A 15,438-nucleotide genomic window follows, 5' to 3' on the forward strand; every position below is an offset into this window, starting at 1 on the left:
GAATCACTGAATCGACACCGAATCACTTTATCCCCTCCCAAAAAATCATCGAATCAAGTCGGTTCCTCTAAAGAGAACTGAAAAGTGCAGGTTCCTGCAGTTTGGCAGGTCGAGTTACACGTGTTTAATACTTCCAGTCTTCCCTAGGTTCCCACGGGGGGGCTCTTATTGCTCAGAATAATCCAGACTCTCTCCCCACGGGCTGGACGCTGTGATGTTCCCAAATTAAGGTGCTTTCCTGGGTTCTTTGCCGGATGAAATGAAGTCGGTGGCGTTGACCATTGGTGTGTGTTGGGTTGGCTGACAAATACTGAGGGCAAAAAGAAGGGTGTGTGCTTTTTTTTTTTTTAATTTCTGTTTTTCCCCAAACGTCCCCAAACCCCCACGGGCTGTTCCCTCCGAGCGCAGTCACGTTCTGGGGCTGCTTTTCCCGGGAAGTGAACGGTGCTGTCAGAAATGATGCTTCCGAAAAAAAAAAAGGCACAACCCTCTGGACGTAAAAGGCAGCTCTGACTTCTCTCTTCTGTCCAAGCTCTGGAGAGGGCAGGAGAGGAGCCGGGCACATCCCCACGCCGTGGACGCTGCGCTGGACAGCGACGCATTGGCACTGGACGTCGCGTGGGGCATGGGAGGGCTGGCAGCCTTTTCCCACAGACCTGGCTCCAACAGAGAGGGAGCCGAGGCTGGCAGGCTCCAATCTGCTCCCAGCAGCAGCTGGGATGTGGTCAGCAAAGCCAGGGAGCTCAGGGCTGCACGTGGCAGCTGCCGGGCAGGAACGCGGTCCCAAATTCTCTCGGCCTTGGAGCGGGGCAGAAATCCCATCAGCTTCCTGGGGAGTCTTCCCTTGTCAAAGCTGGTCCATGGTCTTCCCTAGGAGGTCTTTTAACAAAAGCAGGAATATCCCTCACGTTGCTAAGAAAGCTGCTTGTTTGGTGTGAAGGGTGCAGTTGTGGATCCAAAGGTTTTGGCTCTTGCTCGGGGATGGTCCGGGCTGCCCGAGGATGGCGTTGGGTGCACGAGGAATCAGCACAAAGCAGGAAAGGGGTTTGGGATTTTAGCCCTTTGTCAGCAGAAACTGGGGCTGCCTCAGAGCAGATTTTTCCCTTGTAGTTTTTTTGGCATTTGCTGCAGCGGGAGCAGGAACAGGGACGGAAAAATCCATCTGCAGAGCCACAGAGTCTCTCAAGCATCCCCTGCTGCCGTGGCCTAGAACAGCATCATCCCACCAATCCTTCCTTCAGCCCCTTTTGAGCCTCCCAAGAGGAGCAGCAGGTCCCTGACACCACATTCCTTCCAAGCAGCCTTATTCCTTGAAGGGAATAAGGACCTTTCACTTCCCCTTGGCTCCAACAGGCAGTTTCTCCCTCTAAAAAGCTCCCAAATCCTGCTAACTCAAGAGCAAATCCCAAAATAACAGTTCTAGGGAGCTCATTGAGGGGAAAGCCTGGGTCCAACTCAACCTGCAGCCACATCTGGGCTCCTGTGTGTGGTGTGGGAAAGGGGAACCTGGGAATGGGACCAGCTGTGGGCTGGGTGGAGAAAAGGTCACAAACCCTGCTCTGGGTGCTGAACCACGGGGCAGTTTTAATGGGATTGATAAGAGAACTACACACAACAGCAGCACCCAGAGAGCCGCCACGGGGACAGGGACAGCCCTGGGCCCCTCCAGTGGCCACGGGTGCCTCTGGGATGGGATGGCCAGGATTTGGGCTCTGGCTGAAGTCCCATGGGCCTGCAAAAGCTTTTGGGATGCACAGAGGTGGCACAAGGCAGGTGAACCTGCTGAACCAGCTCCACAAAGTCAGGTGGTCGCCCAGCTGGACAAGGAGCTGGCTGGGAATTTGGGAAAATGCTGTGATGGAGGGCATGGAGACCCTGCACAACTTTTCCCCTGCTGCACTGGGTATCTTTTCCCTCAAAATCCTGTGCTGAATCCCCCACCAGCCACAGGCAGACATTTCCTGGCCGAGCTCCCGGGGTCCCGCTGCACCCGTGGGAGATGAAATAAAGCAAAGGCTCTGTCCTTTCCCTCCTCAGCTGCAGCCCAACCCGACCCAGCCGAGTCAGCATCGCCCCTTCTTTATCCCATGCCTGATGTTCGGGTTAAAAAAACCACAATAAAATAAAAATAATAATTAAAAAAAACAAAGACATAAAAACGGGAGGTGGAGAGTGCAGCCGGGACAGCGGGAAGGGCACTCCCTCCTCCCGTGTCACCGGGAGCAGCCGGTCCCTCACCACTGCCAGGAGCATCTCCTCTCCAAGCAGAGATTTCACATTCATTTCACTGGTATGGCAAAGTCCATTTGCTTTTTCCTTCAAGGTGCTTTACATTCAAGAGCTATTGCAATCCACAGCGAGGAGACGGGGCCAGGGAGGCGCCGCAGCCCCCCCGGGGTTCTCTTGCCTTTGATTATTTGATTTAAATAAATTGCCCCAAACCTCTGAAGTGCAGTTTGTCTCCAAATTTTGGGGAACTCGAAGGGGGCCGCTGGCTCCTGGCCTTAGCTCTCCCGGGGGTCGCTGTACTGAAGCTCCGAGTTGAAAACCTCCTTATAGAGGGGGGGGAAGTTCATGGCAGTCTCCGGGTGCACGAGACGGAAAAATTCCAGCTTGTCCAAGTGCAGGTTGCAAATGGTCTTCATCAAGGGCAGCTTGGAAACCATCTGCAGGGGGAGAAGGAGCTGGTGACCACGGGGATGCTGGCTGTGGTGGCCCTGATGCTGCTGTTCCCCCTCCCTTGGGACAAGCAGGGGGGTTTGGGGACCAGCTGGTGTCCCCTGCACTGCTGTTCCCCCTCCCTGGGCACAGGGGTGGGTTTGGGGGTCACTGGCTTTGCCTGGCACTGGGGCACCACCTTTGGACAGCCTGGCAGCAACCTGGCCTCACCCCCAAACCCACACCTTTCCACCGGGGGCTCCTCCCCACCTCAGCTCTGTGCAGGTCAAAGCATTCCCAAAATGGCTCCTTTTACCTAAAAAATCCCAATTCCTGATTCACTGCCAGTTTCAGCAGCATGGTGCTGCCTCTGCCTGCACCACAACAGGGATTCACAGCCCTTGGAAGGAGAAATTCTCCTCCTCCTCTGGCAGGTTTGGGATCTCCCTCTCCAAAATGCCCGTGTGTGGCTCGTGAGCTCTGGCACAGCCCTGTCCCCCAGCTCAGACACCCCCTGCACCCCTGGCCAGGTTTCCTGTGCCTCTACCCTCGAGAGCTTGTCCTCAGCGGAGTGTTTCTTCTGGATCTCGTGCTGCAGGGCCACGTAGATCTTGTCCTGGAGCTTTTGCACCTTCTTGGACTCGGTCAGCCACGGGCGGTCTGCGGGAGAGGAAGGACAGAGTCACCGCTTGTTGGATTAGGTTCTTTTCTGACTTACAGATGGGGCAACAGAGAGGTGTTTTATGAACTTTCATTTTATTTTTAGTCCTGTGTGAAGGGTGAGACAATATATATGCTATAATTCTATCACAATTAGAAGCTAACTATGAGAATGCTGTCACTATTAGAGGCTGGTCCATTTCCCACAACCACAGGGCCAGTCACCACAGGGCCAGAGCCACCACAGGGCCTCTCCTAAGCACAGAACAGTGGTCCCTGGCTCTTTTAACCCTTCCTGCTCTCCAGGATGGTTTTGGGGACACTTGGCTCCTCTCTCTGCTCCCCTCCCCACCCTGGGTGACACTGTTCCTCTTCCCACCATGGAAATTTGACAGATCCATTTTGTCCACCTTTAGATGCATTTTTTTTCCCCCAAGTTCCTTTCCCAGGAATAACTGAAATCATCACCAAGGAAGGTTTTTATGGGGTCAGCTCTCCCCACAGGACACCCCCAGTACCTGGGGAGAGCAGGACAGCAGCAGTGAAGAGGGCGAGCTCCTCGTCCGACAGCTGCAGGCGGCACAGGGTCCTCCCCAGCTCGAAGACGGCACCGATGAGGTCGTCACAGCCTGAGCAGGGGACAGCAGGGACACGTCACTGCCACTGGCACTGCTCTGCCCACCCACCAGCAGGGCCCAGTGGCACCCGGGGCTTGGAAAGGTTTTGGGAGAGGAGATGGGTCCTGGACACTCACCTGGCAAAGTCCAGCCTTGACTGGTTCCAGACAGGGACAGGGAGGGAGAGGGAAAACAGAGGATGGGGGGAGGAGAAGGGAGGAGAAGAGAAGGGAGGAGAAGAGAAGGGAGGAGAAGAGAAGGGAGGAGAAGAGAAGGGAGGAGAAGAGAAGGGAGGAGAAGAGAAGGGAGGAGAAGAGAAGGGAGGAGAAGAGAAGGGAGGAGAAGAGAAGGGAGGAGAAGAGAAGGGAGGAGAAGAGAAGGGAGGAGAGCCCCAAGGGAGGGCCGGCTCAAGCCCTTACCGAGAGATTTGAACATCTGCATCCCACCGAACTTGCCCTCGAAGAGGATGGTGTTGTTCAAGGGGTTGAAGGCGCGGATCATGCGGATCAGGAGCACCTCGAGGCAACCTGATGTAGGCAGAGAGAGCGCAGACGAGGGCAGGGCAGGGCAGGGTGGGGAAGGTCAGGGGGGTTTCCGTCACCCCAGGACCAAATGTAAGAAAGAGGAAAGCCCCCAGTGCACGTTTGAGGTCCAGATTGTTCATTCCCAAGAGCAGAATGGGTATTTCAACAAATCCAGTTTGGGTTTTTGGGATTGGTTGGGTTTTTTTAGGTGTCCAATTGTGACCACAATATTTCACCAAAGGGAAATATTATCCAGTCATTCGCAGCCAGGCACAAAGAGACCGAGGTCGTGGTGGAGCACCGAGAGAGAGGAAGGGTGAAAACAAAATAAATAAAAAGAAAATGGAAGGAAGAAATGAAAGAATGAGTTAAACTCCAGCGCGTCAGGCACAGCCAGCTCTGGCTTTGGGGTACAGCACCCCGCTGGGACGCTGGCACGTGTCCCCAGGGCTGGGTGCTAATCTCAGCTCCCCAGCTCTGACAGATTAGAAACCATGAGGTTTTCCCAGTGTTTTGGGGATTTTGCACATTCAGCTCCCTGGCCTGGGCACGGCATTGCCAGCTTGGGCAGATGGAAGGGTGGGGGACGTGGGTGTGTGCTGCCATCATCCTCCTCTTCCCAGTCTCTTGCTGGGAGAAGAGGCCAATTCTTCTCTCTCAATCCTCCCTGCTCCTGTTTGAGTTTGGCACCCCTTCTCCCAGAGGAAAACCTTCTGTTCTCGTTTCCATCCCAGTTTCTGGGTGACATTTGGATGAGGGCGGCCGTGGAGAAAAGCCTCTGCCCAAGGCAGCCACTCCCCACGTGCCCCCCTTCACCATCACCCTTAGACGTGACCTTCAGCTCCTTCCAGCCCAGCACTGGGAGAACTGGGGCAGCCGGGGGGGGACCCCCACAAGGAAAGCACCAGCCAAGAGAAAAGATGGGATTTGCCTCTGGCCCCACGGCTGCCGCTCAGGAGAGGTGTTGGGGGTGGGAGGGGACAGTGGGGACACGAAGGGGGTGGCAGGGACACAAGGGGGGCGGTGGGGCTCCCCCCTTACCGGCTTTCAGGAGGATGATCTGGTCGTTCTGGCAGAGCTCCATGAAGCCGTCGATGCGCTTGGCGAACTCCACCACGTACTGGATGGCGTTGGAGATCTGCAGCGAGCACTGCTGCCACATGGCCTCGCAGCTCTGTGCCACAGCGGGGACACTCAGGCTGTGCTGGCACCCCGGCTCTGTCACCCCCAGGGCAGGGATGGGACCCCAATGCCGTGCCATCCACAAGGGACACTCTCAGGCAGTCTGGCACCTCAGCACCCCAGCTCTGTGACCCCCCCAGAGCAGGGAGGAGACCCCAATGCCGTGCCATCCACACGGGACACTCAGGGTGTGCTGGCACCCCAGCTCTGTCACCCCCAGAGCAGGGATGAGACCCCAGTGCTGTGCATTCCATGGGGGATGGTGGCATTAGGGCACATGGGGTGTGAGCTGTCACAGCAAATTCCCAATCTGGGCAGCTCCCAAAGCACTGACAGACCCTGCTCACCCAGCAGAGCCCAGGGGACACTGGCAGTGCCAGGGGGCTGTGCCGGTGGCACTCACCTTGCTCTGCAGGGCACGGACCTCCTCGGGGGAGTAGAGGCTCCAGGCCAGGCGCTTGAGCTCCTCCGTTGTGTACTGGCACGTCTCCAGGTGCGACTTCACCACGTTCTGGGCCACCCGGTCTGCAGGGGGGACAGCAGGCGCTGAGACCTGGGGACCCCAAGCCTGTCCTGCCCTCTGGGACTGCTGGGGCTGCGGGCTGGAGGGGTGATGGGGCTCTCACACTGTGCCACGGGGTGTGAGGACAGATGGGGCAGCAGGGGCTGAGCCTGAAGCAAGCAAGGGATGTGCCACAGGACCTTGGGTGTGCTGGGCTCCATCAGGGAGCCCTGGGGCTGCTCCAAGAGCTGAGGCTGGGCTCACTATCTTCGAATCCCAGAATGGTTTGGGTTGGAAGCTTAAATCCCATTCATTTATTCATCTTAAATCTCATTCCAACCAGATTATTAAATCAGGTTATTAAATCTCATTCCAACCCCCTGCCATGGGCAGAGACACCCTCCCCTAGAGCGGGTGTGTGTCCCCAGAGCTGGGGGTGTCCTGCAAGGTGCTGGGGTGGCCTCAGGCACCATCCCCGTGGCCACACACCCCCACGCTTGCCCTGCACTGCGCCGGTGCTCACCGATCTCCAGGACAGAGATGTCAGGGGGCAGCTGGGCACCCTCCAGCGCCCCGTGTGCCAACAGCGCCGGCTCCAGCATCAGCTCGTAGATGGACTCCTGCTTGATGAGCGTGGCGTCAGCCACGTCCAGGCTGGACTGGTCGGGCGAGGGCTGCGCCGAGGCCAGCAGGTCCAGGTTGTAGTAGGTGCTGCTGCCGTCGGGGGTCAGGGGGAAGTCGAAGAGGAGCCCGTCGGACAGCGTGGAGATGTCGTCCAGGTCCGAGAGGCCGCTGCTGACGCTCGTGGTGTAGACGCGGCTCAGGGGCTCGGGCTCGTCCTTGGTGCCACCGCTCTGCTCCTGGCTCTGCTGGTGCTTCTGCACCTCGGCGTAGAGGCTGTCCCGCTGCTTCTTGGACATGCGGCCGAACTTCACCGCTGCCCCCGGGGGAGAGGCCGTGTCAGGGCAGCCTCACCCCCCAGGGCAAAGCCACAAACGCCCCGGCTCCCTGGGAAATGCCTGCTCCGGGGGTCTCTGAGCCTCCAGCGGGGCTGGGACCCCTCAGGATGCACCTCCCTCATCCCAGACCAACCCCGGGTCAAACCAAACAGAACCAGTTTCGATTTTCCCACGGAAAGCACAAAAGCATTTCTTGCTCCCCAAACCCTCCTTGCACTGCCCTGGGGGGGAGCAGCTTCATCCTGAGTGCCTGACTCGCTGCGAGGAGGAGCAGGCGGCCCCTGGGGACCCCGGGCACCACTCACCGTCGCGGGACATGCCCAGTGCCAGGCATTTCTGCAGGCGGCAGTGCTGGCAGCGGTTGCGGTTGGTGCGGTCGATCAGGCAGTTCCTCTGCCGCGAGCAGGAGTAGCTGGCATTGTTCTGCTGGCTCCTCCGAAAGAAACCCTGCCCGGGACGGGACGGGATGGGAGGAGTTGGGAAAGTGCCCGGCTGGAAGGCAGGGCCGCCCCCTGCCCGCAGCCGGCCTCCCCGGGCTCACCTTGCAGCCTTCGCAGGTGATGACTCCGTAGTGGATCCCTGAGGATTTGTCTCCGCAGATCTTGCACGGGATCACCTCGATTTGGGCTGCGGTGGGTGGGGAAAGAGGGGAAACCGCGAGGGTTAATAATGGTCACTGCTGGGATGGAGGAGGGAGATGGCCCCCGGCCATGAGAGCCGCGGGGAAACTGAGGCACGAGAGCTGGACCCACCGGCAGCTCAGCCCTTCCCACAGGCCCCACAAGGATTCTTGCACCTCAAAGAGGTCCCTAAAAGGTTCACACAGGGCATGGGGTACCCCCATCCCCCAGCAGCAAGAGCCAGGGTAGGGAAGCCCTTGGATCCGGGAGAGCACAGAACGTTTCTGCCCCAGCCTGCCCGGGACCCTCTTTTGGAATCACTCCTCTTATTTTTCCACTGATGTGTGCACCAGGACAGGGACAGCCTTGGCCCAGGGACCATCCCCATCCCTGCAGCTGCTCTGCTGCTGGACGTCTGGCCCAAGCAGAGGGTCTGGGTCCCCCGCACCCCCCCAGCAGCTCCTTTGAAACCCAGGACCGATATAGCCACCCCCAGCTCAAGGTCCCGGCCCCTTCCCCCCACAAATCCGCTTCCCTCCCCGCTTCTGCTTCGCTGGCACTGAGCTGCTAATAGGCTTCGTCCTCCTCATTTTCCAGCTGCCCCAGATCTGGGCTGGCTCTGCCCTCCCGACCCGCGCGGGGGGGATGCACGGCAGCCCCGGGGCTCGTACGTGCCTCCCGGCATCTCTGCACCCTCTAATCCCCGCCCCAGCCCCGCAGCCCGGCCGGGCTCAGCCTGGCGGTGCTCTCGAGGGTGCTGGGCAGCCACCGCCGCGCCAAAATAACCCCCACGGCCAGATTATGGCTATTTCCAATCCCCTGGGCCTGTGCAAATCCCCGCTCGGGTAATTCCCTTCTGCCTCTCCTCTCCCCTGGGAGCCATCGGCGGCTCTGCTGGAGAGACGTGTTCTGTAGGGCCACCCCTGTGAGTGACAGTCCCAGTGCTCGGCCAGTGCCACCTGTACCCCAGCACCTGGTGGGGCCTGGCATCCCTTGCTGCTTGTGGGAGGCTGGGATGGGGCACTGGAGCCTCACTGGGCAGAGGGGCAGCCGAGGTGCCATCGGTCCCCCAGGGATGCTCAGTCCCCCAGGGATGGCCTTGGTCCCTCCTAGGGATACTCTGTGTCCCTCAGGAGAGCCATCGGTCCCTCAGGGATGCTCAATATTCCAGGGATGCTATTGGTACCCTCAAGGATGCTCAGTATCCCAGGGATTCTATTGGTCCCCCAGGGATGCTCAGTATCCCAGGGATGTTACTGGTACCCCCAGGGATGCCATCAGTACCCCCCTGGGGGTGCCACCACTGCATCCCCTGGGGCAGGTTTGCTCTGGGGAAGGACTCACTCCCAGTCCAGGTGTAAGTGGAGGGACAGATCCCTCCTGCATCCTTTGGCTCACTGATTGACCCAATGCCCCACATGCACCGGGTGGTTTTGGGGCTTACCCCTCCTCCCCCAGGCTGCTGAGCTGGGCTGCTCCCAGGGCTGTGTCTTGTCCCCTGACTCAAGGGAGCCCCATCCCATCCCTGCCCCTCCCCGCATCCTCTGCCTACGCCTCTGCCGTGGTTCTGAGCCTGCGAGAGCAGAGCTGGTGTCCCCGCGGTGGGCAGGGCAGGGATGTCCAGGGCATCCTCACATCCCCGCAGCTGCACCAACACCGCAGCCACAGCACCACCCCTTTCACAGGGGCATGGAGGCACCAGGAGGGCCACGCGTGGCCACCCCAAATCACCACCCAGCTCGGATGACCAAGACACCCCCATTCCCTGGATGCCGCTGCCGGACCGCAGGGGCCGCTCCACTGCCCCGAGCCCTGTCCCGGGATGGGACCGAGGTGGTGGCACGGCGGGGGGCACAGGGAGGGGGTGCCACCCCCGGCAGGAAGCGGCGTCGGCTCGTTATGCAACGCTAATTGCAGCCGCCGGCAGCGCGGGTGATGCAGCGCCCGCCGCGCCCTCCGCCCGCGGCCGATACTCCGGTACCGCAATCACCGGCACCGGCCAGCCCCGGGCTGAGCGCGGCCCGGCACCCCCGGCAGAGCCCAGCCACGCCAGCCCAAAAACCGCAACCATCCCAAAGGCTTCGTGTGATGCCGGTGGCCAAATCCCCCCCCAGAGCCCCCGGAGATGGAGCTGAGGGTGATGGAGATGGTGCTGTCCTGGCCAAGGACAAGCCCTGACCACCCGCCGTGTGCCCGCAGCCGTTTGGGGCTCTAATTATCATCCTGCTAATTAGCCGGCCGTGCCCGCCGCTGGCACCTGACCCGCTCTACGACGCTCGCCCCAAATAACTGACGTGGAGACACGGCCGTAACCTGGCGATGGCAATTACAGCCCGGCACGGTTAATTGCTGCTCTGATTGTAAACCCGGCTGAATCACCGAGCCGGCTCCATCAGTGTCCCCTCGTGCCGCAGCCACGGACCCCCGAGGCGGCCGGACCATCCCCCCATCTCCCCTGCGACCCCCACACACACCCCTGGGGCAAATCGCCAGGGTTTGGGGTACGGGAAGGAATGTGGGTGCGGGTGGGGTGGCCACAGCAGCTCTGGCGTCCCCCAAATCTCACTGTGACCAGGGAAAACATCTCAGTAGACCCCAAATCCCGGGTATTCCTTCACCACAACCACCCCACACCCGTGCCTCAGTTTCCCCACCGGAGAATTGAGCATCTCCTCCAACCGTGCCACCACACTGTGAACGGGGGGGACATTTAGGAGGGGGTGAACCTCTTCCCCTCTGGGGGAGGCAGCAGGGAACCTCCACCCCGACGGGGCTAAAACAGAGACCAGGATAAAAGAAACAACGAAAGGGTTAAAAAAATAAGTAATAATGATCTCCAGCCGGCAATTAAAATGTCCCGGCGGTGGTATTTGCTCTCCTCCCACTGTAAACACTTCTTGCCCAACTCCCGGCCCGCTGCCACCGGCCGGCCCTTATGTAAGTGCCCCGTGGCACGGCGCGGCCACGGGCCCCGGCCGTGGCGGGGCGATGCCCCGGAGCGAGCCCCGCGCCCGGAGCCATCCTGTCCCACTGACACACTTTCTGCCCGTGGCCACGCGCGCTTGTGTAACCAGGGCCCTTAACCCTTCCGGGCCCGGCTGCTCAGGGCGGCACCCCGACCTCCCGCCACCGGGAGAGGGGATTTTGGGGGGTTTTGGCGGCACCATTTGTCACCCTGAGCTGCAGCTCCAGGTGAGGGACACAGGTGTGTCCCTGCGCAGTGGCCGGGTCGCGGGCAGCCCCCAGGCCCGGCATTGAGGGTCCCCTCGAGCCCAGCAGGGCTCACCCCAGCCCGTGCTGGAGGCTCCGGCGGTTTCGGCAGAGCCAGAACCGCCCTCCCCGGAGCAGGAATCGGCCGGCACACCCTCCCCTCCATCGCCTCCGCCCCAAGGGCGGGCATCTCCTGCACCCCAAAACAAAACAAGGCAGGACGCAGCCACGGGGGGCCGGACCCTCCCTCTGCGGTGCAGGGAGGATGGTGGCCCCATCCTCCTCCTCCTCCCCCCTCCCTCCCTTTGGCCGTGTGATGTCACTACTTTGGGGGAATCACCCCAAAACCCTCAGCACCCCATTGAGCCTTGGGGCGTGCTGTGACCCCACTGCTGCTGGAGAATTTTTGGAGCTGCTTCCCCCTCCCCATCAGCATAACTGGGTGCCCCTGGCTGCCAGTGGGGACTCCTGGGAGGGGTTTGTTTTGGGGTGCACTGGCAGATCCCTGCAAGTCTCCCAGGGTGAGCCTGCACAGCTGTCACCCCACAGGGGCAGAATTTGGCCACCCCTTCCCCTGGGGGGCCACATGAGGCCATGGTGTCCCTGCTGGAGGTGGTGGGGCAGCATCCCAGCTCTGAGTATTTCAGAGGTGGCTCTGGGGCCATCCCTGCCCCAAATATCCCCCGGTGCTTCCCCAGTGCCCTGGCTCGTTACCCAGTGAACTTGCTGGGAGAGCAGCCCCGTGCCCCATCGCTCTGCCAGGCTCCATCAATGCTGCAGGATGGGCACCCCTGGTCATTGGCAGCAGCCCCCGGGATCCTCCAGCCCCAGCCAGGGCCCCGGGGTGCTCCAGTGCTTCACCTCCACCACCTCTCCCCTTCCAGGGGGACTCAGCATCCCCCTGGTGCAGCCAGAGCAGGGAGAGGAGGGTGGGTCCAGGCTGCCCAGGGACCCACAGGGACATGCAGGGACCTACAATGCCACCCCATTTCCCATTCCTGCCCTAAAACGCAGCTCTGCACCTTTATCCCCTGCAGCAACCTCCAGCCCGGGAGTGACTGCACTTCCCCACAGCCACCATCCACAGCTTTGCTGTTGGGGCAGGGATAAACAAGGAAATAAAGGGAATTATCACCCCTTTATATCTGCTGTTGGCTTTGCTATTAAACAGCCTCCAGTGCTGCAGTGCCTCGGGCTTTCCCAGCACCCCGGCACTTCGGCCGTGGTTGCCAAAAAATCCCATCCCCATCCATGGCCCCCGGGAACCCCAAACGAGCCAGGCCCTCGCTGGGTGTTCTCAGCCCCTGCTCCAGGCACAGGGACACCGAGGCCAAGTGGGCAGTAGGGAAAATTTAGATGACACAACCATGGCCCGTGCCGAGCTGGGATTCTGGAGGGGGAACTGCTTTCCTAAGCGATTAGCAAAGATTTCCTGGAAACTTTGGGCCAGAACAGCGCTCAGTTGTTCTCACCCTGCCCTGGGGCAATCCCGGGCCACCTTCCCTTGCAGGCACGCGAACGGAGCTTTTGCATTTTCCCCAGTCCCCAGCACAGCGCTGTTTTCCCCCGTCCCGTGGCGCAGTGTGTGCCCCCAGCAGGGAAATGGCAGCGCCGGGTGGGCGATGCGGCTGCCCCGGGGCCGCTCCGGTTCAGCAGCTCCGGTTCCGCAGCTCCCGTGCCACGCAGCGCCGTGCCAAGGCCAGCCCCGCCGGCGCAGGACGCAGCCCTTTGCACTTTGCCTGCTGCAGAAGGGTGGCAAAGGTGAGGCAGCGGGGAGGGGGACCTGCAGCCCGGGGTGGGGACAAGCCGGGCTGCGGTGGGAGAACCCCTCCGGCGCTGCTGCTAAACCGGGGGGGAATTATCTCCCCGGGGCTAAAAAAAGGCAGGAGAGAAGCTCTGCTCACCACATCCGATAAACCGGGCTGATTTAGACATTAGCAGCTCTTTAAATAGCCGCCGCGAGTTCAAAGTTAAACGTGACAGGCAGCAGGGACAGGGACGCTGGGCTGGGGACAGGGACCACCGGCCCCACCACTGCCCTCCCCTCCTGGTGCTGACCCCCCTGGGGTTATCAGCGTGGGGGATCCCAAATCCCGTCTGGGCCCCTCAGGACCCCACAAAGCCCGCGGACAGCTCTCTCCTCCGGGCTGGTTTTTGGGGGGCCATCCCCGCGCTCCGGTCCCGGGGCCAGGCGCGGCCGTCGTGCGGGAGGCCCGGGGGTGCCGGCCGGCCTCGGCCGCGCCAGCGTGTGCACGCCGCCGAAACGGGCAGGGAAGCTCCTCCTCCGCCCTCTCTGATTTTTCCAATGACAGATCTAGGTCACTAGGACAAGTCGCAAAGGCTGCCGAGCCACCGCACGCTCCTCGCCACGCTGCTTGCAAAACAAGTGAGCAGGAGGGCTGGAAATCGTATAGGATTATACAAGGCAAAGCCTCTTCCCCGGCCCCGGCGCAGCCGCGGCGCAGGGAAGGACAGGAGCGAGGAGCTGCTGTGGCCCCCGGGGAAATGGGGCAGAGCGGTGGCGGTTTTGGGAAGGAAAATGGAGATTGAATCAATTTGGCGTCGCCATGCGGCATTTGGGCTTCGAGAGGGATGAGGACGCGGGACTGCGGGAAAAACGCCCGACTGGGGGGAACGGTGGGATATCAGGAGGGTTCGGCCCTAAATTGGGGTCAACACCAGCAATTCATGGGGGGAAAGGAAAAATATTTTTAAAAAAGGAAAAGTTCGCCCAGTTGCTAATTAAACCGGTGCTGGCTGTGCAAGTGCTACGTAAGAGGCAGGCGTGATCGCAATTAGGCAGGCGTTAATGCTTCCCTCCGTCCTAATAAAGGTGAAAACCCAGGATGTCGAGGGGCAGGAGGGGGATGTGGGGGGCTCGCCTCGCCCTCCTCGCCCAGCCCGGCCCCACCGTTACACAAGAGCACAGCACGGGCAGAGCCGCAGCACCCGCGGCACGGGGAGGAAACAGGATTTGAGGAGCTGGGGATGAACGTCCTGGTACCCACACCCCAAAACGAGCCTAAGGACCTGCACCCCCAAAACACACCTATGGAGGGGCACGAGGGAGTCCTGGCAGGGCGAAGGGCTCGGGGAAGGCAGGGCATGATGGAAAAATGGTTTAAAGGAGGATGAGAATCCCAGCCCAGCGCGCTGGGAACAGAGCTGAGTCCGGCCACCACTGCGTCACCATCACCAGGCCCCGCTGGCTTGTCCTGCTGGAGCCTTCCTCCCTCCATCCTCCTCCTCCCCACCGCCTGCTTGGCAAAGCAGAGGGGTGAAAAGCAGAAATTGCCTTTGGTAACGGGTAAAACCAGGCAGGTGCTGGCACAACTCACCCTTGCCCTGGAAAAGGGGCACCCAAAATTGCACCTGATCCCTTGCCCGTCCCTGCAGAATCTTCCCAAACTGCCCCCCACGCCGTGGGGAGGGGAAAAAGGGGGAAAAAACTACAATAAATCCAGCCCTGGTGGGAGCAACATATTGAAGAGGAGATTAAGGGGTTTAGTGCGGGGAAAAGCTTAAGAATGCGTCTAAGCCGGCGTCGGAAAGCAAAGCAAAATAAACAAGAATTTTATTCCTAACGAAGGGGGAGCTGGAGGAGGCAGAGCGGCCCCGGCGAGGCTGGTGCGGGTTCCCCCCTTGTCCCCCTCGGCGGAGCTGGTGCGGGTTCCCCCTTATCCCGTTCCAGCGAGGTGATGCGGGTCCCCCGTGTCCCCAGTGGGGCTGCTGCGGGCTCCTTCCCATCCCTTCCGCGGGGCTCACACGGCTCCCCTCGTGCCCCTCCAGCAAAGTTGACGCGGGTCCCCCCTGTCACTGTCCGGGTGACACCGAGTCCCCCCGTCCCCCGCCGGCGGGGCTGACGCGGCTCCCCGGTGTCCCGGTCCGGGCTGGCGTCGGGTCCTCCCCGTCCCCCTCCGCCCGCCTGGCGCGGGTCTCCCCGATCCCCACCGGGACCAAGTTCTGCCGCTGCCCCCCGCAGCCCGCAGCCCCCCGGACCCACCTCGCATCGTGTCCGCCGCGCTCAGGGCGCCGGGGGGCGCATGGGGCGGCGCGGGGGTCCGGAGCGGCGCGGGGCGCGGCGGGGAGCGGCGGCACCGGGAGGCACCGGGCGGCACCGGGAAGCACCGGGCGGCACCGGGCGGCTCTGGCACCTGCCCCTCCGCCGCGCCGTGACCCACTTCTGCCCGAGCATGCGGCCGTTCACATGACGAGCCCGCCCCGCCCCCCCCAATCGGTTTCACTTCCAGCCCCACCTCCTGCCCTTCGTCCTCCTCCTCCTCCTGCTCCATCCCCATCCCCGCCGCCCGGTGCTCGGCGCTGCGCGGGCGCTGCCGACGCCTGCCCGGGAGCGGGGTCTGCGCGACCCCCGGCTGGCCGCCGCGGCTCGGGGCTGCCCCCGGGGCTGCCCGCCCCCGGGAGGGACGTGCCGGTGCCCGTCCTGCCCCGGCTCGCCCAGGCACGGGGCCGGCTGCGTGTCCCACTGAATCACGGCTGCCTTCCTTC

The 15,438-nt window shown here is 61.5% G+C and overlaps 1 protein-coding gene across 1 annotated transcript; it reads right to left on the reverse strand.

Annotated features, from left to right (window-relative positions):
- Nucleotides 1-371: 371 nt before the first annotated feature.
- Nucleotides 372-15,152, reverse strand: LOC135284726 (nuclear receptor ROR-beta-like). The gene is made up of 10 exons (XM_064396392.1): nucleotides 14,936-15,152; nucleotides 7,644-7,729; nucleotides 7,408-7,549; nucleotides 6,667-7,080; nucleotides 6,045-6,166; nucleotides 5,501-5,633; nucleotides 4,355-4,462; nucleotides 3,837-3,947; nucleotides 3,206-3,318; nucleotides 372-2,666 (listed from the first exon to the last, which is right to left on the reverse strand). Exons 1-10 carry the CDS (start codon nucleotides 14,940-14,942, stop codon nucleotides 2,505-2,507), a joined length of 1,398 nt encoding a protein of 465 aa, XP_064252462.1. The 5' UTR covers nucleotides 14,943-15,152; the 3' UTR covers nucleotides 372-2,504.
- Between the last annotated feature and the right edge of the window lie 286 nt (nucleotides 15,153-15,438).

This window comes from Passer domesticus, chromosome 21 (assembly GCF_036417665.1).
Source record: "Passer domesticus isolate bPasDom1 chromosome 21, bPasDom1.hap1, whole genome shotgun sequence".
Lineage (NCBI taxonomy): Eukaryota > Metazoa > Chordata > Aves > Passeriformes > Passeridae > Passer > Passer domesticus.